The sequence below is a fragment of the Balaenoptera ricei genome, chromosome 1, assembly GCF_028023285.1.
Source record: "Balaenoptera ricei isolate mBalRic1 chromosome 1, mBalRic1.hap2, whole genome shotgun sequence".
In the NCBI taxonomy this organism is placed as follows: Eukaryota; Metazoa; Chordata; class Mammalia; order Artiodactyla; family Balaenopteridae; genus Balaenoptera; species Balaenoptera ricei.
Window position 1 is genome coordinate 88,120,713 of NC_082639.1, and position 25,938 is coordinate 88,146,650.

At 37.6% G+C, this 25,938-nt stretch overlaps 2 protein-coding genes across 5 annotated transcripts in view; one reads left to right on the forward strand and one right to left on the reverse strand.

The window, feature by feature from the left end:
• The window catches only part of FRRS1 (ferric chelate reductase 1), a 97,629-nt gene extending 91,640 nt beyond the window's left edge, over positions 1–5,989 (reverse strand). For both annotated transcript variants that reach the window (XM_059926839.1, XM_059926847.1), the window contains exon 1: positions 5,424–5,989. The gene's annotated coding sequence lies outside the window, so the exon portion shown is untranslated. The remainder of the gene's footprint in view (positions 1–5,423) is intronic.
• AGL (amylo-alpha-1, 6-glucosidase, 4-alpha-glucanotransferase) overlaps positions 5,542–25,938 on the forward strand; it is a 79,437-nt gene continuing 59,040 nt past the window's right edge. The window contains exons 1-5 of one of the 3 annotated variants that reach the window (XM_059926815.1): positions 5,542–5,878; positions 6,409–6,558; positions 18,146–18,356; positions 18,899–19,065; positions 20,310–20,513. In XM_059926815.1, the coding sequence (XP_059782798.1) occupies positions 6,477–6,558; positions 18,146–18,356; positions 18,899–19,065; positions 20,310–20,513 (664 nt within the window). In that variant the 5' untranslated portion in view covers positions 5,542–5,878; positions 6,409–6,476. Of the gene's footprint in view, positions 5,879–5,923; positions 5,943–6,076; positions 6,333–6,408; positions 6,559–18,145; positions 18,357–18,898; positions 19,066–20,309; positions 20,514–25,938 lie in introns of those variants that run through there. The other 2 variants (XM_059926825.1, XM_059926805.1) reach the window with 2 other exon arrangements.

Sequence of the window (25,938 nt, forward strand, 5' to 3'; positions counted from 1 at the left end):
AATGTGTGGTATTTCCAGGAATTCTTAAAGGTAGGAAAATCACCCTTCTTTTCCTCTTCCTCCATTCTGTTCCCTGAATGTGGATATGATGGCTGGAGCTCTGGCAGCCTTATTGTACTATGATGAGTTCCACATAATAAGAGGAAGGAAGCTGTGAACTAGAGAGAGTCTGGCTTCCTGATGATGTTATAGAGCTGCCATGCCAGCTTTGAATTGCTCACCTCACCTACGGACTTTTAGTGAGAGAAAAATAAACTCATCTCTAGTTTAAACCACTGTTGTTTTGTTTTTTTCTCTCATATGCAGCTGTAGTCACCCTGACAAACATAGAAAATTAGCTTCAAGGTCCTCTTCCTTGTCCTTTCTCCTCAACCAGACTGCCTAAACCCTCCTATATGGAAACTCTGCAGCCACTGTTTTAACAGAAAGTTAAATTTACTTGCAAGGGAAAACGATTTAGCATTAAATTGGAGACCAAAGAACTTTTTAAAGATCTAAGAATAAAGAAAAGATCACCACTAAAAATGCCCTCTTGAAGTTCCTCCTATCATGGTTTCCAAGCATTCCATGCACTGCTTTTGGCTAATTTGTTAGATCAATGCTTAGGAATTCTTTAATGACTTTTCCTATGTTAGCTCTAAGAGCCCAAGATCTTTTGTTTCAATAGAAATACAACTATATTTACCGCTATATATGTACATCTCAATAAATTTTCAAACAAGTATTTACTATATACCAACTAACACTTACTTCATTCTTAGTCTCCACCCTTCCTCAGTTTTGTACAATTTAGGCTGAAAACTTGGGCTGTGACTTTGCTCTTTGAATTCGCCTTTATACTTCATGGAGTAAGAGACCTTTCAGTGATGTCTTTTGCCTCTGCCATGCCCTGGAATCCTCCTCTTCATCTACTTTGTCTGATGGCCATCTTTGACCCAGCAAAGACAACTAGTCATCACCTCTTCTTTCTTTTTTTAAAAATATTTATTTATTTATTTTATTTATTTAAGCTGCGCCGGGTCTTTGTTGCGGCATGAGGGACCTTTACTTGCGGCATGCGGACTCTTAGTTGTGGCATGCGTGTGGGATCTAGTTCCCCCACCAGGGATCAAACTCAGGCCCCCTGCATTGGGAGCATGGAGTCTCATCCACTGGACCACCAGGGAAGTCCCCATCACCCCTTCTTTTTTAAGGCTATCCTTATTAAAAGCCTAATTTTTGCTAAATGCTAAATGACACTTTATTTTATTTTATTTATTTATTTCTGGCTGCGTTGGGTCTTCGTTGCTGCGTGTGGGCTTTCTCTAGTTGCGGCGAGCTGGGACTACTCTTCGTTATGGTGAGCGGGCTTCTCATTGCAGTGGCTTCACTTGTTGTGGAGTACGGGCTCTAGGCACACAGGCTTCAGTAGTTGCGGCACACGGGCTCAGTAGTTGTGGCTCGCGGGCTCTAGAGCACAGGCTCAGTAGTTGTGGCGTAGGGGCTTAGTTGCTCCAGGGCATGTGGGATCTTCCTGAACCAGGGCTCGAACTCGTGTCCCCTGCATTGGCAGGCGGATTCTTAACCACTGCGCCACCAGGGAAGTCCCCAAATGACACTTTAAATGCTTTCATTATTTCATCTCCTCTTCACATTGACCCCACAAGTGAGGTGTTGTTCTATTTTATGGATGAATCAACTGTAATTCAGAGAGATTGAAACTAATCCGAGGTTTGTTTATCTCCAAAGGAGATGTTGTACTATCTCCTTTTTGAAAAATCACTGTTTTTCCACACCTCTCTGACTTCAATTCTATTTCGTTTCCTATCTTCCCTTCTTCTCCTCACTGGCTATATCTGGATATTTCAAAACACGCAGAATAAATTACTCACCTTAGAAGGGATTTTGGAAACACAGCTCCAAATTTTACAAGATAAAACTATTAATAATATCAGTATACTATTGCTACAAAACAAAATACACAGAAAATACTGTTGAATATAAAAACCAAATAAGGCAGCCCCTCTACTTCAGACCCAGAAGATCACAGAATTGGGACCTAACCATAAATAATACCCCCAAATAACTCCTTTCCTTTCAGAAAACATACACATACATACACAAACCTGAAGAAAGCCCCTTCTGACCACAGCCCTTCTCCCACTCCCCAGCTGCATTAATATCAATATTTTAGAAAACACTAGACCAAATAGCTGGGATCATCCATCAGTTGTTCCTCAAGGAGAATCTTCTCCTAACAACTCCAGCATGAGATTATTGTGTATATATAGATCGCTGTCATGCACAGGACAGGCACATGACAAATGTTCACCAAAATGAAGGCGGCACATGGCACTACTATCGCCCTAGACTGCAAATTCACTGGCATTCCAAGAACTTCGCAAATAGCATGCCAGTGTCTTCTCTTTTTAAGAAGGATAATATGTTGCTTATAAATTTAATCTTAGAGACACATCACATTAAATCATAATGTTTTCATTATTTAACATTCTTCACTTTCTTTCACAACATGAAATTTCCCAAATTAAGGCCGTTTGGATTAACAAATCTTCTTTTTAAATTTAAGTGTTTGTTTAAGAAGAATTCACTACTAAAGGAATTCACTTCATCAATCTGTTTTACTTCTTATACCTGGCTGAAATGCTGGGCACTGAAGTGAGTGTTTTGCTGGAGGAAGGACAGCAGGCAAGGCTAATTTTGGAGCCCTGGTGAACAGTGATCACCAGGTGGGCTGTGTGATGAGACAGTAATAGGAAAACCTGAAATCCGAAGTAGGTATGGAAAGGAGAGCTATAGCTGCACATATTTGTCTTCAGAAGACAAACATAAATGTGGACTGTGTTTCACAACACGGTCAGCGCTGATATTTGTACTTACACAGTACTTAGTATGTATTAGGCACAGTTCTTAGGTCCTTGTTTAATTAATAGTAGGTACTATTTTGATCCCTACTTCACAGTTGGAAAAACCAAAGCACAAAGAAGTTGAGTATCTTCCAAAGCTTCACAGCTAGTTAGAGGCAGAGCTGGGATTCAAACCCAGGCACCATTTCATAATCATGAATTATTACGACTTTACACAGCATACATTCTACAGCAGTGGCTCTCAAACTTGTTTTTAACCCCGACCCCCAGGAGGAATACATGACCCAGCATATCAAAACATAAGTAATAGAAACAGAAGTTTTGTGAAATAATACTTTTATTAGATGCAGTGCATTCAGAGCTTTCTTATTTCATTTTTAAAATTGTTGGTTGCAACAAATAAATCAATTTTACAACCCTTAATGGGTAACGACTCACAATTTGAAAAACACTACTTTGGAGACCAGGGCTACACATGGTAACTCAGGATCTCCACTTGGATGTTTGATGGTCATCTCAAGCAAGTGGACAGTCATCTTCACTTGCTTATTGACAGTCTACAACAAAACTCCTGAATTTCACCCTCCAATACTGTTCCTCCCCTTTGCTTCCTCTCTCACTAAATGACAGCTTCTTCTGCACTGTCCACATGCCACATGAAGCTATCAAGCCCTTGAAGTGTCGCTATCAGAATTGAGACATGCTGGAAGTGTAAAATATACACTAGATTTAGAAGACAGTACAAAAAAGGAATCTAAAATACCTCATTAATAACCTTTTATACTGATTGCATGTTGAAATCATGTTTAAGATAGAGTTAAATACAATATATTATTAAAATTAATTTCACCTGTTTCTTTTTACTTTTTCTTTTTTTTGATGTGGCTACTAGAAGAATTTTAATTACCTATGTGGCATATTATATTTCTGTTGGACAGAAATAATGTCCTGGTTGCTCAGGCTAAATAACTGTGAATCATCCTTGACTCCTTTCTCTCCACCAGCAGGTGGTGTAGGCTTCAGCATTAAAATAGATTCGTAATTCAACAACTTCTCTCCACCTTCACCGCTACGCGCACACACACACCCCACTATCTCTTGCTTGGATAATTGAAATAGCTTCCTAACAGGTCTCCTTACTTCCTTCCTAACCACACCCTACGGTTTATTTAGCTATTCCCTATAAAGTTGCCGAGTGACCCTTTTAAAAGGTCAGTCGGATTACGTCACTGCTCTGTTCAAAATCCTCCAATCGTTCTTTTTCCCAGAGCAAAAGCGCAAGTCCTTGCAATGGCCTACAAAGCCTTTTAGGCCACCCACCCCACCCCATCTATCTGTCCTAATTTTTTACCTCTCTCCACTCAGCTACAGTGACCTCTTTGAATTCACCAAGTATGCTCCTACCTCCCAGCCCTTGCACTTCCTGTACCTCTGTGTATAACCCTCTGCCCTGGATATCCTCTACCTTCTTTCTGTTTTGGATCAAATGTCAATTTACCAGCAAGTCCTTTACTGATTATTGTACTTAAAACTGCAAACCACCCTCTCCTGATTCTTCCATACTCTCCCCTTCTTAGCTTTATGTCTTATGACCTTTAATTATTGTATGTAATTTACTTATTTAATTTATCTGTCTGCTACCAATCACATGTAGGAGTTCCATGAGGGCAGTGACTTTGTTTCATTGCTGCATTCCCAGCACCTATGTGCCTGGCAAATTGTAGGTGCTCAATAAATGTCAGTTGAATGAATAAACGAGCTGTGGGTTTCCAAACTCGGTTTTGGACCATTTGCAACTAGCTATTCTCAGAAAACTACAAACAAGCAAACATTTCAGTATCTTTAGTTTTTAACCCATTATTCTTCTTGGACCTACAGTAATTCCACAGTAAAGAAAGCAAGATTCTTCTCCACACTCCAGACCTTCTGTCCATTTTCTCATGATCCCTAGGTGCCCTCCAAAGGCCCTGAAAGATGGGCTTTCCTTTTCCCTCAGGCATAAAATCTCCTTAGGCATCTGCACCATGTCTTGAATGTCTGGCCTAAAATATGTGCAGCTATAGCCAATATAGATTCGTAGTCTCAGACGATCTTCAAGTCTACGCGGTGTACATTAGGTGCAACCAGACGTTGTAAACACACGTGTATTTGCCCCTTGGTCGTTCGCAGACGGGCCACACTTCACCCACCTAGTCCTTCCATGTCTGTATTCAGGAAGACGGGCCCGCTCTGTGATAGGACTAGAAATGTGGACACGCGAAGGATTGAATGTCTGAGACTGTAGCCAGGCCCCTCATTTTAGACATGGGGAAATCAAGGCTCAGGGAATTTAGGCCAAGAAAACTTAGGCCACGTAACAAAGTCAAAACGAAGACACAAAACATAATGCGGTAGAAATGGCACAGGAAGCCAGGTGGCTTGCCTCCCGCCATTCAGCGGGCCCACAAAACGACGCTGTGGTGCAGCTCAACCTAGCTCGCAGCCCCCTACCGCAGCATTTTAACGTTCAACCATGAGCTCGCAGACTGTGAAAGGAGAGGCACGCCCCAGCCGTCTCACCTTCCTCCGGGCGAGAAAAAAGGCAGCCCGCCGCCTGGTCCTCAGCCACCTCCTACACCCGGGCAGCCCGCGACCGGACTCTCGCGAGACTAGCGGTTGGGGCGAGCAGGTGCGGAGATTCCCGGAAGTGGGCGAGGGGACTTGTCAGCTCCCACCTCGGCTGTGTGCCCTCGAGGCCCCGTGGGGATCGAGGGTCTCCTCGGGCACCGGCGCGAGGCGGAGTCACGGAGAAGCTTTCTGCCACTCACACAGCGGCCTCGGCCCTGCCTCGGCTGCCGCCGCCCCTCCCTTTGCCCTTCACGGCGCCCGGCCTTCCTCGTCGGCGGCTTCTTTCTGCGCCTGGGCAGCCTGCCTTTTCCCTTTAACTTTCCTTTGCGTCTCCTCCCCCGACTGTTTTAACACCAGAGTCGCAGGTCCTGCAGTGTCCCAGAAGCCGCACGTATAACTTGCTCGGTGTAAGTGCTAGGAATGCCGCCGGCGTCCCGGGGAAATGCGTTCCTTCTATCTATAGCTCTGTCTGTACGTTCTGTGTCCACGGCAGCTATTCTAGGGACAACAACTGCTTCCCTCTGTTCTCATCTCCCCATTGGTGGCTTCCGACCCGAATTTGGGAACGGGGAGATCTCCCACCTGTTATCTTTGAGCAGGCTAATCTCTTGTAAGCAGAAGGGCCATATGAAGTCTTCGAAGCCGGTTGGCTTGGGACTGGGAATTTTACTCCATCCCCCAACCCACCCAGCTCCAGGCTTTCCAAAACGTATTGATTGTGTAAAAATACTTCATTTTTTTTAACTGTAATTTTTGCTTTGGTCTTGTGCTCGAAGGGAGGAAACAACTATCAATTTGCTTTTTCTGATCTTATAAGATTCATTCTTTCTCTTTGCTCGGGTTAAAACAGATTTTGAACATGTAAGTGTGGCTGTCAGCCTTAGAGAATCTAAGATACAGTTATTTTCTTTATCTTAATTCCTTTTTTGTTTCGTAGGGGTACCTCGTTCGATTTCGGAGTTCTTTTCATTCTTCTGAAAGATTTCAAATCCTCTAGAAGCCAAAATGGGACACAGTAAACAGATTAGGATTTTACTTCTGAACGAAATGGAAAAGCTGGAAAGGACCCTCTTCAGACTTGAACAAGGTCAGTAGTAAGTCATTTGATGAGCTCTGTGTCTTTTACATTTTTAATTCATGGTCATATTAAAATTTCTTTTAACTTTTAGACATCATTTCCAAGGACCTTTCTAAACCTGATCTGTGCAAAGACGTTGCTGTGTTCTAAAAAATACCACTAATGAAAGTGGATTTTAGTTGAAAATGTTTTATTTATATCTGTCATGTTAGAATGAGGATAAAATTGTTCACTTTACTTTGCATTCTAACTTCCACTCAAGACAGAAGTTGCATTTATAATCGGAAGATTGTATTATTTCCGTTAGCATTTACTATTAAAACTTGGGAAATGCTTCATAAGTAATTTTACTTTGGGTATATCTGTAGTTTTGCTTTTTTATAGCTCTCGCTCTTTTCCTTTACCAGACATTTGAATTAGTAAAATAGATCACAGCAAAAAGTAAACTATTATTTATGTTTGTCAAAAGCCTCTCAACTATGGAGAAGGTAAAAAAGCTGAAAATATTTTTTTGCTGAAAAAGTGAAATAACTGATCAGGTTGTGTTGAAATATATTTGAGCTGTGATTTAAAAGATCAAATTATATTTCTATAAGACTTATCAAATAGATGCTTTATTTTCTTAGACTTTATATTTTTCAGCATTGAAAAAAAAACATTTCACACTCATTTATGTTAATGTAACTTGTGAAGTAGTCAATAGAAGTTTAATGTATGAAAAATAAAATACAATCCCCTTTATTATTGTACCAAATGAATGTTGATAGTAGTAAACATTTTGAAGAAATTTTTTTTCCCTGAATTTCTCAAGAGCTAAATTTTTTTAAAAAATTTCATCCATCAAATGTGTTTCCTCCATGCCAAATCTTTACCTTCTTCCAACTTCAGCATTTAAGATCACTGAGTACTTAGTCCATTTTTGGCTTTCCTGACTCTGCAGTTTTCTGGTTTTAATTTTTTTTCCTACACTCTTAAGTATTCCTGTCAACTTGGTGGTGTCTTTTGCTGAGCTCTCTTCTTCCACATTTCAATTGTGTATATCTGCAAGGAATCCTTTCTTTTTCTGTTCTCCTGCCCTCAAAGAAGTATACATTCTCATGGCCTCAGCTGTTGCCTCCATACTGATGACTCCTTTTGGAAGAAAGGCCTTGAGCTTTGCTTGCTTCTTGGAAGCAAGCGAGTGTAATGGCAAGAGTAGGGAACTAGAATTTTCCTGGCTCTGCTGCTAACAAATTGTTTGACTTTGGGCAAGTCACATTAATTCTAAACATTAATTTATTTGTGATAGGAAGGTATTAATTTCTGCTTTTCTACTTTCCTGAGTTTTGAGACTCAAAATGAATAATAAATGACTTTAAAGCCCTAAATAGATATAAGGCATTGCTAGATCGCTATACCTGTCTATTCTCACCATCGATTCTTGGCTTCATCCTAGTATCATGCTATGGAAGAGCCTTAGGATAGCTCCAGTCAGATTTGCTTAAATTTAACATGTCCGAAACCATCTCCTCACAATTCTCAAATGTTCTTTACTTCTCAGCTTCCCTGTTTGCTTTCCCATTTTCATAGTTTCCAAGGCTAGAAACTTTGTACTATTCTTTGATGATTTTTTCTCTTTAACTGAAGTCTCTTTTTAAGCCCTATAATTTCTTTCCAGATGTCTCCTCTTGCCTGCCTGTCTCTTCCACATGCCTGAATATGGATGCTGAAATAACCTTCTTATTCCATCTCTTCTCTTTTTATTAATTGGTGTTTATAAGGTCAAATTTAAACACCTCTGCCTGGCTTCCAGGACATTCTATAATGTCTATAATCTGCCTTCCTTAGCCAAGATTTTATCTCATTGTTCCTCATTATTAGTGTCCTATATCTTTCCAGTTCCCTTGTTAATTCCCTCCCCAGTGGCTTTTCTCATGCCTGTTCTTACACCTCCACTCCTGTCAGATTCCTCTATATCTATTAAATCCCTTTACTATCATTTTATGTGTTGCCTCCCTCTCAGCCTTCAGCTAAAATTCCACCTACTCCATGCAGCTTTTCCTTAATTTGTTATTATCTCCTTTCCTTGATTTCTGATTACTCAATGGGCGTAGAACAGTTAAGTGCTTAAGGATGTAGCAGTGTCTAAAAGCTTATATTGTCCAACTGGAGTTTAAGATCTGTGAAGATAGAAAGTATTACAAACCTAGTGCAGTGTACAACAGCTAATAAATCCTTGCTGGTTGATTACTAAAGTGCCAGTTAAAGCTAGCCAAGCTATTTGAAGAGGGAACTCTGAAGGGTTTATAAAATAAGAATATGGTGACTCTGTAACTCTGGTTAAAGCCAGTAAATTCATCCAAATGGTATAAATGGGAACATGTTGAATTTTTTTTGTGCAGTAATGATGTCATTGTATTATTTTAGAAGATAATTGTACTGTGAAAGATGAAGAGAAGGGACATTGGAGACAAGAAATCATGGAGAAGCCTATTTTAAAAACATGTCTGGTTTAACTACATCAGGGTTGAAAAAAAAGGGACAGAGTATGAGACATTTTAAAATTCATAAGACTTGGTGACCAATTAGGTGTAAAGAAAAGCTCTGGCAATTTTTGGTTCTTTCACCAAGCCCTTCTTCATTTTGCTTTCCTTTTCACTTTTCCCTAAGAAATGATTCCTGTGCATTTTCAAGGCTAATATCTCTATAGACTCTTCTAATTTAACAAGTACAAGACCGCATAATTATCTTTTCTAGCCAAATGATAGCCTGTCCCTGTATTTCCTATCTCATTTAGTGGCAAATAATGAATAAAATCATTATTCCCTAAACCTGGAATTCTTCCATTTTTTATATAGGTTGGCCAAATTACAATTTCTATTTTTAAAAAGAAAATATTTATAAAGATTCCTTGATTAGGAGTCAAGTTTATATAGATTGAGTGGAGGGAATGAGGTAGAAAAACTTAGTTTACAGTAATAGTTTAATCACTCGTCTTGCCAGTTTAATTGCCTGCAAGAGGGAAATGGCTAATCTGAGTAAAGTATTCCTGGTGTATGAGGAATAAGATAATCACACCATGTGCTGCTGCGCTAAGCTAATTTTAGCAAACCGAGCAATTAATTATGGAAGCTGACATACTCTAGGTATTCTGATGTTTCATTTACTGTATATAAAAATTTTAGTGTCAGGGATATGGATTAGAGGTCTACAGAGTGGCTATATATATATATATATATATATATATATATATATACCCTTGAGGGTATGTACTGACCTGTCTATTGGGATATAGAAAGAATAAGATTTATTTCTCTTTCTTTTCTCTCTTTCTTTCTTTCTGTCTACGTATCTACCTATCTATTTTTGATTTTTAAAGTCAACTAAGGGGAATTCCCTGGTGGTCCAGTGGTTAGGACTCTGTGTTCTCACTGCCAAGGGTCTGGGTTCGATCCCTGGTCGGGGAGCTAACAGCCCACAAGCTGCGCAACACTACCAAAAAAAAATTTTTTTTTAACTAAAGTAATTAAATTTTGCTAATATATGAATTGATATTGATGCTCTCAGTTTGTACGTCAGATGTGTTAATAACAAAAAAGATATATTCTGAGGAAACAGTGGAGGTTATATGTCTAGAAGAGGTTGACAGTCATACTGCCACTGGTTTGCTTGCATTATGTTGCCATGAATTACACTTTTACCTAAACCAGGTTAAGTAGATATACAAGCTATATTATCTTAAATAGTAGCATCTTTACAATACTTTGTAATGAGAGGTAGTGTAACCGTACATGCCTCTTTTACCTCAAGAGTTTGTCAGACTTAAAGATGAGTTAGAAAGTGTTTGAAATTTGCTGTTTGAGTTTTATCCTTTTCAGAAATGACACACAGCTTTTTCTATAGTATACTTAGAAAATATTATCAGAAAAAATAAACACAATCTAACTCTGAGGTAAACATGAGTATGAAAGTAAACTGCTTTTGATGGAAATTGATGCTGTAGAGCAGAGTTCAGCACATTTTTTTCCTGTAAAGATTCAGATAGCAAGTATTTTCAGCTTTGCAGGCCATATGCTTTCTGTTGCAGCTACCCAGCTCTGCCATTGTACTATGAAAGCAGCCATAAGCAATACATAAATAAATGGTGTGACTGTTCCAATAAAACTTTATTTACAGAAAGAGGGTATAGTTTGCCAACCCTTGCTACAGGGAGAGCATTTTGAATATGTATTTTTAGTAACACTTTCATCATATGATTTTACCCATATAAATGAATATCTGCTCACTTTTAAAAGTTGATAACAAAGTTTTCTAATCTGTTTGAAATCTACCAAATAAAGAATTTCAGTTGGTTTTCAGATCATCTCTTTAATATATAAAATGGGACATCTTCTCTTTAACTTGTAAAAGCAATTGATGTATGTCAAGGAAAATATTTATATTTACTAGCACATTTCAACAAAAATATTTACATAATTGATGAGTGGAATTGAAAAATTAAGGTCATGGACTAGTAAACATAGCTACCAAGAACTTTATCCATTGGGATTTGGGTATCTTTATGTCGTATTTTTTTTCAAATCTGAGGCCATTAAATCAAGTATCAAAATAAATAGGACTTGGAATCTTTAAATTACTTTATCAGACAATATTAAACCAAGACTTTTAAAATTAATGAAATTTATTTAATCACATTACTTTCATGACAGATATTACCAATATTAATTTTTAGTGAGAGCCAAAAGATTTGTTCCATTAATTAATAAATAAAATTAATTATTTAAAATATTGTTTATTTTATTTACATCTTATTTTTGTGTTTTATAAATTACATGATCTATTAAATTATCATACACGTATATTATATAAATAAATATTCATATTTGGAGACTACTTGTCATTTTTTTTCTGAAGGTAGACCACTGATCCAAATACTGTTTTAGAGGTTTTGGATGAATTTCAACCTTTGTTCTACAAGTTCTCTGAATCCTTGTGTAATTATAAAAACAATATTTGTATAAGCTGAACAAGGGACAGGTTATTTAGCTGTGCTCAGATGGCTAATCTCTGATATTTGTACTGTTCAAAATGACACCATTACTTCTGTAATAAATTTAATCATTCTTGCAAATATAAATATTTATGGTTCTCACAGTCACTTAAGTATTAAAACTTCACATTTTAATTCTTTGGGCAATTACTTCTCAATCTATCTCTTCATAATTATAGCTCATATAAAAATGTTTCCCAATTTTATACCTTTTTATAAATTATAAAAATGTATAAAAAGTCTTTTATTTATGCTTTTTGTTTCAAAACAAAATTGGGTTTATACTATCTAAACAATTTTGATACCTGCTTACAGTGTCATGGTGTGTGAATTCCACCTCCCTGCTTACTGCCACATTTCAGTCATACTTTTTTCCAGAAAGGATTTGAAAGGATCTATATAGATGCATAAAATATAAGAAAACAGTATAAGTAATCATGTTATTAAATATCCCTTGATAATATGATTTATAGTGGCTTTATAATATTCCTGCTTACAGGATACCATAATTTGTACCATAATTTAATCATTCCCAATCATTAGATATTTAGTTTGTTGTGAGTTTATTTAAGTATAATAAATGAAACTGTGATTAACATGCTTATATATAATATATGTTTATATCACTGGTTAATTCCTCAGAAAATAAATGTCTTTATGAAATGATTGAGCCAAAAATCTAAACTTTATTAATATTCTTAATATGTTTATGCCAAATTGCTTTATAGAAAAATTTGTGCATGTAGCTACTTGGAAAAGTAATTATTAGTTTCACTGTATAGTAAAAGTAAGAAGTAAAAATGAGTCCCTCAATTTTTGCAAAGTTACTTAATAACTACATTTGAATAATTTGTTTCTTGCTTGCTAAATCCATTTACTGTGAATAAATTTATATCCATATTTTGGTCCAATCCAGGAATATGGTTAGCAGAACTTATCATTAAGTTATAATTTTTTCCAGGAATGCCTAGAACTTCCATTCCCTCATATTATACGTATTGCAGTATATAAAACAGCATTCATATTTCTCTAGGGAAATACAGAAGTATTTAATTGGATTAGCATAAATTGGAAGAGTCCAGCATTCTCTTAATGTCTTATACTGATATCTTTTCTTCACAAAGATTATCTTACCCAATGTTTAATATTGTGGTGTAGAATTTACCACCTGTCAGACATCACTGTGAGAGATTTACTTCTATCAAAGAGCAATTTTAGACATGACTGAAATATATCTTCATGTTCTCTATTTCAGGATTTGCCTTGAACCAAACTGACATTCTTTATGTATAAATAAATAGCAGTTCATACTCCTATTTCTGATTCATATCACCACAGCAGGGTTCATTGTAGCTGTCTCCCTTGCTTATTTGTAACATCTTTCTCTGACAGTGAAAAACCTGGCTCTTATCACCTTTGTTTTTGAAAGATATTTTCACCAGGTATAGAATTCTAGGCTGACAGTTTTAATCTTTCAGTACTTTTAAAGATGTTGCTCCACAACCTAAATGTCCATCGACAGATGAATGGATAAAGAAGATGTGGCACATATATACAATGGAAGATTACTCAGCCATAAAAAGAAGTGAAACTGAGTTATTTGTAGTGAGGTGGATGGACCTAGAGTCTGTCATACAGAGTGAAGTAAGTCAGAAAGAGAAAAAGAAATACACTATGCTAACACACATATATGGAATCTTAAAAAAAAAAAAAAAAGTGGTCATGAAGAACCTAGGGGCAAGACGGGAATAAAGACACAGACGTACTAGAGAATGGACTTGTGGATATGGGGAGGGGGAAGGGTAAGCTGGGACAAAGTGAGAGAGTGGCATGGACATATATACACTACAAAATGTAAAATAGATAGCTAGTGGGAAGCAGCCGCATAGCACAGGGAGATCAGCTCAGTGCTTTGTGACCACCTAGAGGGGTGGTATAGGGAGGGTGGGAGGGAGGGAGATGCAAGAGGGAAGAGATATGGGGATATATGTATATGTATAACTGATTCACTTTGTTATAAAGCAGAAACTAACACACCATTGTAAAGCAATTATACTCCAATAAAGATGTTAAAAAAGAGATGTTGCTCCACTGTCTTCTTGCTTGCATTGTTTCCCATGAGAAATCTGCTGTCATCCTTATCCTTGTTCCTCTGTACATACTTGTGCCTTTTTCCCCTGTGGCTGCTTATAAGATATTCTCATTTTCACTGGTTTTGAGCAATTTGATTTTGATGTTCTTTGGTGTAATTTTCTTCATATTTCTTGTGTGGGGGATTTGTTGAACTTCTTGGATCTGTAAGTTTGTTGTTTTCACCAAATTTGAGAATTTTTTACCCATTATTTCTTCAAATTATGTCTCCCTTCTTTCTTCTCTCCTTTGAGGACTCTTTATGTTAAGCCACTTAAATTGTCTGATGCTCTTTCAAATTTTTAGATTCTTTTTTCTCTCTTTGTTTCTTTTTGCGTAGTTTCTATTCCTGTGTCTTGAAATTCACTTATCTTTTTTTCTGCCACGTCTCACCATCCATTAAATCCATTCTCTGTATTTGTCATCTCAGGCGTTGTAGTTTTAATCTCTAAAAGTTTGATTTGGATCTTTTTCTTTTGTTTTAATATTTTCCATGTCTTGACCTAACTTTTTGAATGTATGGAATGCAGTTATGATAACTGAAATCCTTCCTTGTCTACTAGTTGAACATCTGTGTCACTCCTGGGTCTGTTCGCATTGATTGATTATTCTCCTTGTTATGGGTTTTGTTTTCCTCCTTCTTCATATGTCTCATAATCTTTGTTTGGATGCCAGACATTATTAATTACCTTGTTTTTTTTTTTTTTTTTTTTTTATTTATTTATTTATTTATTTATTTATTTATTTATTTATTTATTTACTTATGGCTGTGTTGGGTCTTCGTTTCTGTGCGAGGGCTTTCTCTAGTTGCGGCAAGTGGGGGCCACTCTTCATCGCGGTGCGCGGGCCTCTCACTGTCGCGGCCTCTCCTGTTGCGGAGCACAGGCTCCAGACGCGCAGGCTCAGTAATTGTGGCTCACGGGCCTAGTTGCTCCGTGGCATGTGGGATCTTCCCAGACCTGGGCTCGAACCCGTGTCCCCTGCATTGGCAGGCAGATTCTCCACCACTGTGCCACCAGGGAAGCCCAATTACCTTGTTGTGTGCTGGGTATTTTTGGATTCTTATAAATGTTCTTGGTCTTTGTTCTGGAATGAAGTTACTTGGAAATATTATAGTCTTTTGAGTTTTACTTTTATGATTTGTTAAGCCAGTCTAGAACTATGCCCTTTCTAAGGCTCATTATTCCCCACTACTGAAGCAAGATCCTTCTGAACTTTCTACCCAGTGCCTCATGAATTATGAGTGCTCCTAGTCTAGCTGGTGAGAACAAGCACTGTTCCTGGTCTCAGGTATTTTTCTCAGAGACATGCACTGATCAGTACTCTTCTGAATACTCAAGGGAGACCTTTTGCAGATCTCTGGAGATCTCTGTGCAGCTTTCTCCTCTTCATCCACAACTCTCATCTGAAAACTCTAGCTGCCTTCATCTCCACAGATTCTTAGTTCCGTCTCCTCAACACAGGAAGTCAGTTGAGGTCTGCCTGGGTTCCTTCTCCCTGTGCCCCAACCTGGAGACTCTTTGAAGGTAGTAAGTAGGCAGGAGCAGTTGTAGGGCTCATCTTGTTTACTTTCCGTCTCTCAGGGATCACTGACTTTTGTTGCCTGATATCAGGGTCTTGAAAAATCATCATTTCATATATTTTGTCTGTTTTTTTTGTTGTTGGTGGTGGTTTCTTTCTTTTAAGTTTCAGGGAGGGGGGTAAATCCAATCCCTGTTATTCCATCTTTGCCAGAAGCAGAAGTCTCAGTCCTTTAGGTCTCTGTTTCCTCTGTGTGGAATGCCCTATTCCAGATACCTGTGTGGTCAACTCCCTCACCTCCTCTTTCTGTTTAGCAGTTTTTTCTTGGATGCTGGACATTGTGAATGTTCTGTTTTTATCTCTGGATTTTGTTGTCTTGCTTTAAAGGAGTGATAAGTTTTATTTTAGAAGTCATTTACATTATCTGTGGATCAGCTTAATCCTTTTGAGGCTTGTTTTTAAGCTTTAATAGGATAGGTTTATAGTAATTTTTACTCTATTACTTAAGACATGACTCTCTTGAATACAACAGGTGTTCAACAAGGTCTCTTAACTCTGGCTGCTTAAAAATTGTAATGTATCCCAGGCCTGAGTGAGCTCTGAGAATTGTTCAATTTACAGCTCCCACTGGTTGTTCTTTTCCCAGCCTTGTGTAGTCAAACCCTACTCATGTACAGTTTAGTATTCAGGCAGACTCAAGATGACTCTAGGTAAATTCCTGGAGCTTTGTCTCTGCATAGCTCCCTTCTTGTCATACTCTGCCCTGAAAATTGCAGTCTCTTCACCCTCTGAAACTCTAATCTCTGTCTCCTCAACTCAGTGAGATTACTATTCCTGCTCCCAGTGTCACAGTCCAAAAAGCTCCCCTAGTCTGATAACTAGAAGGTTCATAGAAATCATCCTTCTCTCAGGTATCACAGTCCTCTCTACCTGTTTTTGAGAACAGTTGTCTCATGTAGTTCTTTTAGTTTTTCATCAGAGGGCAAGTCCAGTACCAGTTACTCCATTATGACCAGAAGCAGACATCTTCAGAAGGATATTTTTAACACACAAGATAGGTCATGTCACTCCTGCTTAAAAATGTTCACTGGCTCATTTCAGTCAGTGAAGAAGCCAAAATACTTACAATGACCTTTAAGACTCTGCATGATCTGGCTCCCCTGTTACCTTTCTTTCCTTGTATCCTACTATTCCTCCCACAGCTTATTCCAATCTAGCCATGCTCACCTTCTTGTTATTTCTGGAACCACCAGGCATGCTTCCATCCTAGGCCCTTTGTGCTCTCTGTTTCCAGTACTTGGTCAGCACTTTCTCTCCATGGCCATGGTGAGCCATGAGGCTAACTCTCTCACTTCTCTCACGCCCTTCAACTTCTCAATAACCATCCTATTTAAAGTTGCTACCGTCTCCTCACCATCACTCCTTTCCCTCCTTTTTCTTACACTGCTCTGATTTTTGTCCCTTAGCATTTATCCCTTTCTGACATACTACTTTTTCTTATTTATTTGTCATGTCCATTGTTTAATGGCTGCCTTCCCCCATTAGAACTCAAGCTTCACAAGGGCAGGGATCATTGTCTTTTTTGTTCCTTATTACATCATATGCGCTCAGTACATCATTTTTTATTACTTTGTTGGATGTTTAATAAATTAAGTATCAAAAGTATAAATATTACTATACTTCTTTCTTCTCAAAAAGTTCCTTACGCTTAAAGATTTTAACCAGCAGAACTAAATTTCCCTGCCTTCATCAGTTATTATTGCCCATCATTAATTAAAATGTTACACCCATGTTTAAAATATATATGCCTGAATTTCTAATAGACTTTACTATAGTCAGAATTTGTACATCCTAACAATTATAATCAAGGTTTAAAGTCGGCCTTGAACCAATAAAAATTTTTCTTTCATAGTAAAGTTATACCTGTAATGTGTTAACTTTTTTTCCTCTTAGGGCAAAATACTTGTAATACAGTACAGAAATCTCAGATATATTTTAAAGGAAATAGCCTAACTAAGGCAAAAGTGAGAATGTTTTGGCTTTCAGAATTCCAAGAAAGGCTTAAGTAACTAAACCATGAAGAGTAGGTTTAGAGGCAGTAGCATGCTGGAGTTGCTGGCGTTGTCTCACAAGAGCTGATCATGCATATCTCTTCCCAGTTCCATGTTCAGTGATGCCATCTTGGTAGCTTGAGATGGACCGTGGTGAGACTTGTTTCCTCCAGAAGTCAGCAAACACTGCAAATCAGGGTTCCTCACCACTCCTACCCCTGTCCCACTCAGCTCCACACAGCCACTTGTTAACCCTCTATTACCACATCTCTGGAGTTGAGCAGACATCAGGGACAACTGGTATCAGGGGCTCAAATGCCTCTAGAACTCCTGCTAGAAATCTGAATTCTGCCTCTCTAGAGGTTGACTTCTGTCAGGGAAGACTGGCTTGCTCTATCTGGTAAGATAGTGTCCCATGATACCTCCCAACTTTTACGTACTATCACAGACTCTGATACCACAGAGAAACTCACTTTCTCTGCTGCAGTTTGAAAAATACCAGCGAAAGTCTCTAGTTAGATGCCCACCTCTGAGCAGTTCAGGAAGTGGAAGGGAGGTAATCTTGGGGAATGGGATCATGTAAGAACTTGCATATCCCAAAGTAGCCATGCAACTAGGAATCAGTTTCCAGGAGAAGAAGAGAGGGACAGTACAGAGCAGACAGTTCTATGGTGTATACTGTATGTTAAAATACAAAATTAAGCTAAACTGAGATGCAAAGTGGTTCCAGAACAGCATTAAATATTTGGAGTTCTTTTAAACATAGTTGAGAAATCATTGTTGTATAATACTTTAAATAAAACATCTTTTTAATGTGGTAACTTAAGTCCTGCAATGAGTTTATTAAAATGTGCTTTTTGTTTAGGGTTTGAACTACAGTTCCGATTAGGCCCAACTTTACAGGGAAAAGAAGTTACTGTGTATACAAATTACCCATTTCCTGGAGAAGCATTTAATCGAGAAAAATTCCGTTCCCTGGAATGGGAAAATCCAACAGAAAGAGAAGATGATTCTGATAAATACTGTAAACTTAATCTTCAACAAGCTGGATCATTTCAGTATTACTTCCTTCAAGGGTAAGTCAGGTGTTCTGTATGTGAAAAAAAGAAGTTAATTTATTCTATAACTTGAAGTTATCTAACTTGTAAAAAGTTACCATATGAACCATGGCAGTGCAATTTTTACAAGGCTTTCCTGAGATGCAAATAGAATATGATCCTTCAGTTTCTAGGAAGTAATTGTAAGCCTCATTACATATTCAAACTATTACTATTATAAAGTAATGGCATAAATACTGTAGTCTTTTCATGCAACCTGATTATAGGATGCTATTTACTTAAGTGCCCTTGTTATTACTGATCTTAGTACACTTATTTTTCCTTAAAGCAATATTATTAGATATATATGTATATATTGTATTATGTCATTATGTAAAGATTGGAAAAGGATAAAACATGGCTTTTCTATTGTTTTATTGCAACTTTTTAAATGATTTTATGTGCTTAGAAATATATTTTTATATGGGACAATTTACTTTCCAATTAGAGAGTCAGACTATTAGATGAGAATTATTTTTCCTATCATTAATTGAGCAGTTTTTGTTTTGTTTTTTCCTTAGAAATGAGAAAAGTGGTGGAGGTTACATAGTTGTGGACCCTATTTTACGTGTTGGTGCTGATAATCATGTGTTACCCTTGGACTGTGTTACTCTCCAGACATTTTTAGCCAAGTGTATGGGACCCTTTGATGAATGGGAAAGCAGACTTAGGGTTGCAAAAGAATCAGGTAATGTCAGCTTTCTTTCTTTTCTTCTTCTTTAAAATAAATGTAATTATCTTCTGTGATACAGATTTCAAAGGCTTTAATTCTTTTAATTTCATTCCTTAGTACATTTAGTAACATAAATAGAACTGTATGAAATTGTTGCTACTTGACCATTTTTGGCCTACAAAAATGGCAAATTTTATGGTTCAACTGCATAAATTAAGGAACTCTATGATAAAATAAGATTATTATTGTTTCTAAGACTTTACTTTGACATATAAAAATTAGTAAGCTACCAGAATGTGTTGGAAAATATATTATCATTCACTTCCCTGGTGGCGCAGTGGTTAAGAATCTGCCTGCCAATTCAGGGGACACGGGTTTGAGCCCTGGTCCGGGAAGATGCCACATGCTGTGCAACAACTAAGCCCGTGCGCCACAACTACTGAGCCTGCGCCCTATAGCCCGTGAGCCACAACTACTGAGCCCATATGCCACAACTACTGAAGCCTGTGCTCCTAGAGCCTGTGCTCCTCAACAAGAGAAGCCACCTCAATGAGAAGCCCTCGCACTGCAATGAAGAGTAGCCCCCGCTCACCGCAACTAGGGAAAGCCCTCGCACAGCAATGAAGATCCAACGCAGCCAAAAATAAATAAATAAATAAAATATATTATCATTATATATAATTTTAATTCAACAAGCCTTGATTAATGGTCTTCCATGTGCAAGTCATGTGCTGCCATACATACCAAGAGTAAAATGAAACTTAAGGTGTATTTTACTCTTAAGTAAAGGGTAATGTTAATTTTCTACTTTCGACTTGAACATAGAGTGAAGAAAGAAAAGAGAAGTTCACTGACATAACTAAAACAGAATACAAGTACTATGGAACATTAAAACTAGGAGAAAGATGTACTGATAAACTTGAATAGGATATATTTTCTACGTATAAATATATCAATTCAAGAAATATAAATTGAACCCCTAATGGTAACTAGGCATTGTGTGTGATTTTTTTCAAATACATCGTCTCATTATCCCTATCTTGTATATGAGGACACTGATAATCCTGAAAGATTTAAGTAGACTTGCTTGAAGTCACTTGTGGTACAGCTAGGATTTAAACCCAAGTCTTTAACCCCTTCTCTGGTAGCATGGTTGCCTTGCCATTTAGAATTACTTATGGAAGTTTAACCTTACATTTTGCTTAGTTTTAGGTATGTTTTTTCTTATAGTGGTCTTTGTTTATTTTCTTGTGTTGCAGGCTACAACATGATTCATTTTACCCCACTGCAGACTCTTGGACTATCTAGGTCATCCTATTCCCTTGCTGATCAGTTAGAATTAAATCCTGATTTTTCAAGACCTAATAAAAAGTACACCTGGACTGATGTTGGACAGCTAGTGGAAAAATTGAAAAAGGAATGGAATATTCTTTGTATTACTGATGTTGTCTACAATCATACTGGTATGAGCTTCATTAACTACTTCTACTAATTTTAATGAGAATATTATATTCTAATTATTTCATTCCTTGCTGTTTTATATAACATAAATTTTGAAAACACAACTGATGATTAGGTGTCCTTCAATTTTAAAATCACTTTATACAGTACCACTTTTTTTCTTTCAAAGAAAACAGTGTTAGTTGAAGATATAATCAATTTGTAAGTATTTTACATGTGATGATTATAAAAACAGGAGTGTGATCATAGAAAAGACCACATATTTCAATTTACAGTATTAATACTTTACAGACCAACTAATGAATCCTATATAGCCATAGCTCTGGTACTATAGCATATATTTGAAAAAACTGAATGGTGTTATTTGAAGAGAAAATTATTGGTAAATTCTTAGAACTTAAATTTGAAAATTTTATCTTTTACATGTTAAAAGATATTATTAAAGTTAACCTGTTTTGGCTCCCAGGATTTCTTACCAGTATACAATTCTATAAAAATGTATCAGAGGTTTCCAGATGCTGATCCTCAGGAAATGACTGCTTCCATCAGCTATCAGAGTAACTGGGTCTGGAGAAGCCTCTGGCCCTGATCAGCTTTCAGTTTAACCCAGTGTACCTTGCAGATGCTCTTTTCTGTTTGCCATGATGTAGAAAAGTCAGGAAACCACTGATTTACATATGTAAACAACAGGAATTCGAGGTGGTACAAAACGTTTAACAACAACAACAACAATCTCTGGTGTGTGTGTCATAAAATTGTTTTCCAAGTAACCATAGGAACTATGAAGATGTTCAAAAGCTCAAAGATTTGGTTCATCAATATAGATAATAATCTCTAATGATAATAATAAACAATCAAAGTTAGGCAAAGAAATAGGAACAATCTAAAATTTGTTGTTTCTGCATGCACCTGGAAACTAAGCATCAGGGTCCACAGTGAAAACTGCCTAATGTCTAAGAATTCAGTATTCTTCGCTTGAAAATTTGACCTTATTGATAACTACTTTGACATCTTTAATACTATTCACATCAAATTTATCAAACCACATAATGGCAGCGTACAAATTATGATATGGCTTAGGCAGCTGTAACAAAAAGACAGAAAAATATAGTGACTTAAGATTTAAATTATACTTATTTCTTATAAAAGATTAAGTAAGCATTCCAAGACTGGTGTGGTAGCCAACCCACGATAGGGAACTGAGTTCTTTCTCTCATGCTGCTCTGCTGTCTCCAGTACTTTGCTTCCATCTCTCAATCAAATATGGCCCCTCCATTTCTTTATATCACCTCTACCCAGTGGCAATGAGGAAAGGGAAGTAATGTCTTTTAAGGGCATGATCTGGTGTATATATCCCTTCTGCTCACATTGCACCAGATAGGATTTTGTCTCTTGTCACACCTAGCTATAAAGGAGCTTGCAGTGTAGTATTTTGTTTGTCAGCCATGTCTATCACTGAACCTTGAGAGTTCTGTTACTAAAGGAACAAAGGGAGTATAAGGTTTGGAGTACAGTCACAGACTCTGTCAGAGACTGTATTTTCTAAAGCATTTGAGAAATTCTATGTAATATAAAAGAAGTGAACGTTGCTTCCACCTTGCATGGAAAGTGTTGCGTATCATAATGTCCTTTCTATGAAATAGGTTTTCATTAAAAAGTTACTATCCAGGGAAAGTCAACTTCCAGAATGGCACTGTTAAGGGCTTCACAGACCCTCTACCCTTTAAAACAGCTATAACTGATGAGTATTATTTTTAAAAACCTAAAGTCTCCGAAAATTGTCCTAAGGGCATTCAGCATATGGAGAGACGTTTGTTCAAGAATATCTACTAAACCTCAGAAAGAATAGCGAGAGTCTGTGACATCTGAACCACAACCTGCCCCTCCCTCCCTACCCTTCCCCAGTCAGAGTAGTGATAGGTCTGTTCCTAGCAGGTGCTGCCAAGGACACCAGGCTCCCTTTCTCCCTGGCTCCCAGTCTAGGGCTGTGGTTGAAAGGGGCAGGCTTCCAGCGTTTCTCATTCCCCCCTTTCAGCACTATGTTACGGAAACTATTCTAGGCAAGAGCAGATGAGAGGCCTGGGGCTCCCTTCCTCCACCCAGCCCCCACTCAAAGAGGGAACGTTCTACTTCATGCATGGCAGGTCAAGAATACTGGACCCTTGCCCCAGCTTGCTTGTGGGGTCGGGGTTCCACACCTGGAGAGGAAAGCCAAGAAAACCAGAGGCTCCTATCCCTGCCACCACTGGTGGAGCAGTGGCACAGGTGTTCTGCCCAGGGGAAGAGATGCGCAGTAAGAACAGAGTCAGAATGGAACTGACTTCATTTGGTACATAGCATGGGAAAGTTCAAGCCTATGAGCACTGTTGAAAACAATGGAGACTTTGGTGGTAAACAATCCAAAGGAGGCTGGTATCTTCATGAGAGCAACATGCTAAACCATAGGCCAGCTACTGGTCTAACAGAGAGAACCAGGGAAAGAGACAGCTAACAAGAGCCTTCTTGGGGTCAGAACAAGCCTCAAAGACAGGCCTCAAAGACTACCCATGCCAAGGGACCCAAATTTAATTGGATCATATTGTGGTGCAATTTATGCTCCAGAATATTATCAAAAATAATAGCACAGTCAGCCTGAGTAACAGCTCAGGAGAGAAATAGCTGAGTGTGATACCAACAGAAGCAGACAGCTTAACAGATTTCAGGGGAAAAGACACTTAAGAGAGCCCTGCTAAAAACCACCGTCACCCCAGGCTGACTACCTGTGGCCAAGGCTGCACCCTCTGAGTCGCAACATCAGGGTCTGCACACTGTGGGGGAAATAGACTTCCCTAAGATAGTCCAGACAAGTCACAAGCCAGCAACCAAAAAGACCTGGAGGGGATGGGATCAGTATCCAGATTTGCTACAATAATTATCTAAATCACCAATACTCAACAAAAAATTGAGACATGTAAAGAAACAGCAAAGTGTAGCCCTTACGCAAGAAAAAAACAGGCAACAGAAATCACCTTTGAGAAATCGTAGATGTCATATTTGAAATAGACTTTAAAGCAAGTATTATAAATGTATTTAAAGAATTAAAGGAAACCAAATTAAAGCAGTAAAAGAAAATATTATGATGATAGCCCATCAAAGAGGGAATATCATAAATAGAAATTTTTTAAAAGAGCCAAATGAGAATTCTGGAGTTGAAAAGTAAAATAACCAAAATGAGAAATTTCATTAGAGCTGTTCAGCAGTATGTTTGAGTTGAAAGAAGAAAGGGTTAGTGAGCAGTGACTATGCAATCTAAAGAACAGAGGGAAAAAAGATAAAAATGAACAGATTTTCAGTGAAATGTGGGACATGGAAACACCAGAAGGAGAGGAAAGAATGGAAAAAAATACTTGAAGAAATAATGGCTGAAAACCTCCCAACCTCCAACATTAATTTACACATCCTAAAACTCAGGGACCTCCAGATAGCATAAACAAAAGAGAGCTACACTCAGACACATCACAGTAAACATTTTGAAAGCCAAAGATTTAGGGAATCTTGAAAGTAATGTCTTGAAAGGCAGAGATTATCAGAGTCAATTAAAAAATAAATAAATAAAACAAGATCCAAATACATGCTGTCTACATGCCACACACTTTAAATTCAAAGATACAGGTAGGTTGACAGTAAAAGGATGGAAAAAGATAAACCTGAACTGGTTAGTTTAGGAGTTCCCTCTCTGACTGCTGCTGAGATGGCTCAGCCTTGGGCATACACAAGGTCTTCCAGACTGCCAGAGGTGAATGTGATTTATTTTTAAGGCTGGCTTCCTAGGAGTCACCCTGGGTCAGAGTGTACTTCATTGTTCACTCGGTGTGCCTGCCTCTCCCAGAATGAAACTAACCCCAGACTGGGAGGTAAGGGGAGAGGGCATCTCCTATCTTGGCCACACCTGCCTGGAGTAGAGCACTGGGGTAGAGCTTCCGTAACACGTGGTTGGTCGGGTGGGATAAGGGAGCAGGTTGTGGTTCAAGTGCCACAGACTCTTGCTATTCTTACTAAGAATTAGTAGATTTTCTTGAATAAATGTTTCTCCATGTGCCAGATGCCCTTAGGACAATTTCCAGAGTCTTTCTTTACTGTGCTACTCTGGAAGTCCAGCTTTCATTTTTAATTTTGATATGTATTAAGACATAGTTTGGAGTTTAACTCCTCTTTCATATAGAATTAGAAAAAATACTTTTATTACCTAATGTTTAGAATTCTTTCATTTTACACTTGATTTTGTTTCATAAAATTGAGATAAGAAACAAAGTTTCAGGATTTTACCATGTAAAAAGTTGGGGTTGCCTTAGTATTTACTCTTAATAAACGAAAATCCAAATTGGATATATGGATGACATTGACATATATATCATGACATTTTTCTCTTATATAATCTTGAATTTCAGTGACTATGATGATAAATCTTGGGAAAACTATCTTGATTCAAATTTGGAGAATTATCAATTTAACTTTTATTACAACATCTCTGCTTCTTCTGTATTCTGTCTATTAAATAAATACTAAGTAAATCAATGACTTACTAAATGATTTATCATATAAGTGAAACTAAAAATAATAATGATTTTAAAACTCTGTAAGGATTGTAATGGTTCTCAGCTGAGTGAACAAGGCATGACCACATTCATCTCAGCCATAGACCAAAATGGTTAGACTGCAGATTCTGAAGAGACTTGCCCAGTTCTTTTCCTGGCTGTGTGACTTTTGCTGAGGTACTTATCTCAGTCCCTCATCTGTCAAAGGAACATAATAGTATGTCCTATATCATTTGGAAGGGCATGAGGGTTAATAAATTAATGCACTTAACAGTTCCTGGCATATGGTAGGTATTGAATAATTGTTACTACTTTCCTGTACATTAACCACTCCTGAGCATGAATTTACAGGGCATTAGTCCATTTTAAAGATAAGCAAAATGTGTTTAGATTTTATTTGTTTATTAATAAATTAAAACAAATTATCTCCAATGTTGTAAACACTTGAAATACCTTGCAAAGCTCCTGATTCTGATTCTGAATTTACTGATACAAATGGGTAATAAGATACAAGCTACACCCTTGTTCTTTGAGTATATTTCTTTTAGCAGTTTCTCAGCCTCACTTTTATCGGTTTTATCGAAACAATATATCTTATTAACCTTTCAAGGTTAGCTATACAAAGAGGTTGCCTATGAGAGAACTGAGTTTTCTTCCATCAGGATTGTCTAAGCAAAATTAAAAACAAAAACAAACAAACAAAAAAACCCTTTCTAGAATGAAGGCTCCATGAGCTCCTGAACCTTGCTCCCTTATTTGCTACAGAATATCTAACTCTCAGAACAGTGCCTGGGATATATGACACTTTCAGTGTAGATATATGTGGACCTATGAATGGATTTTGAGTTAACAT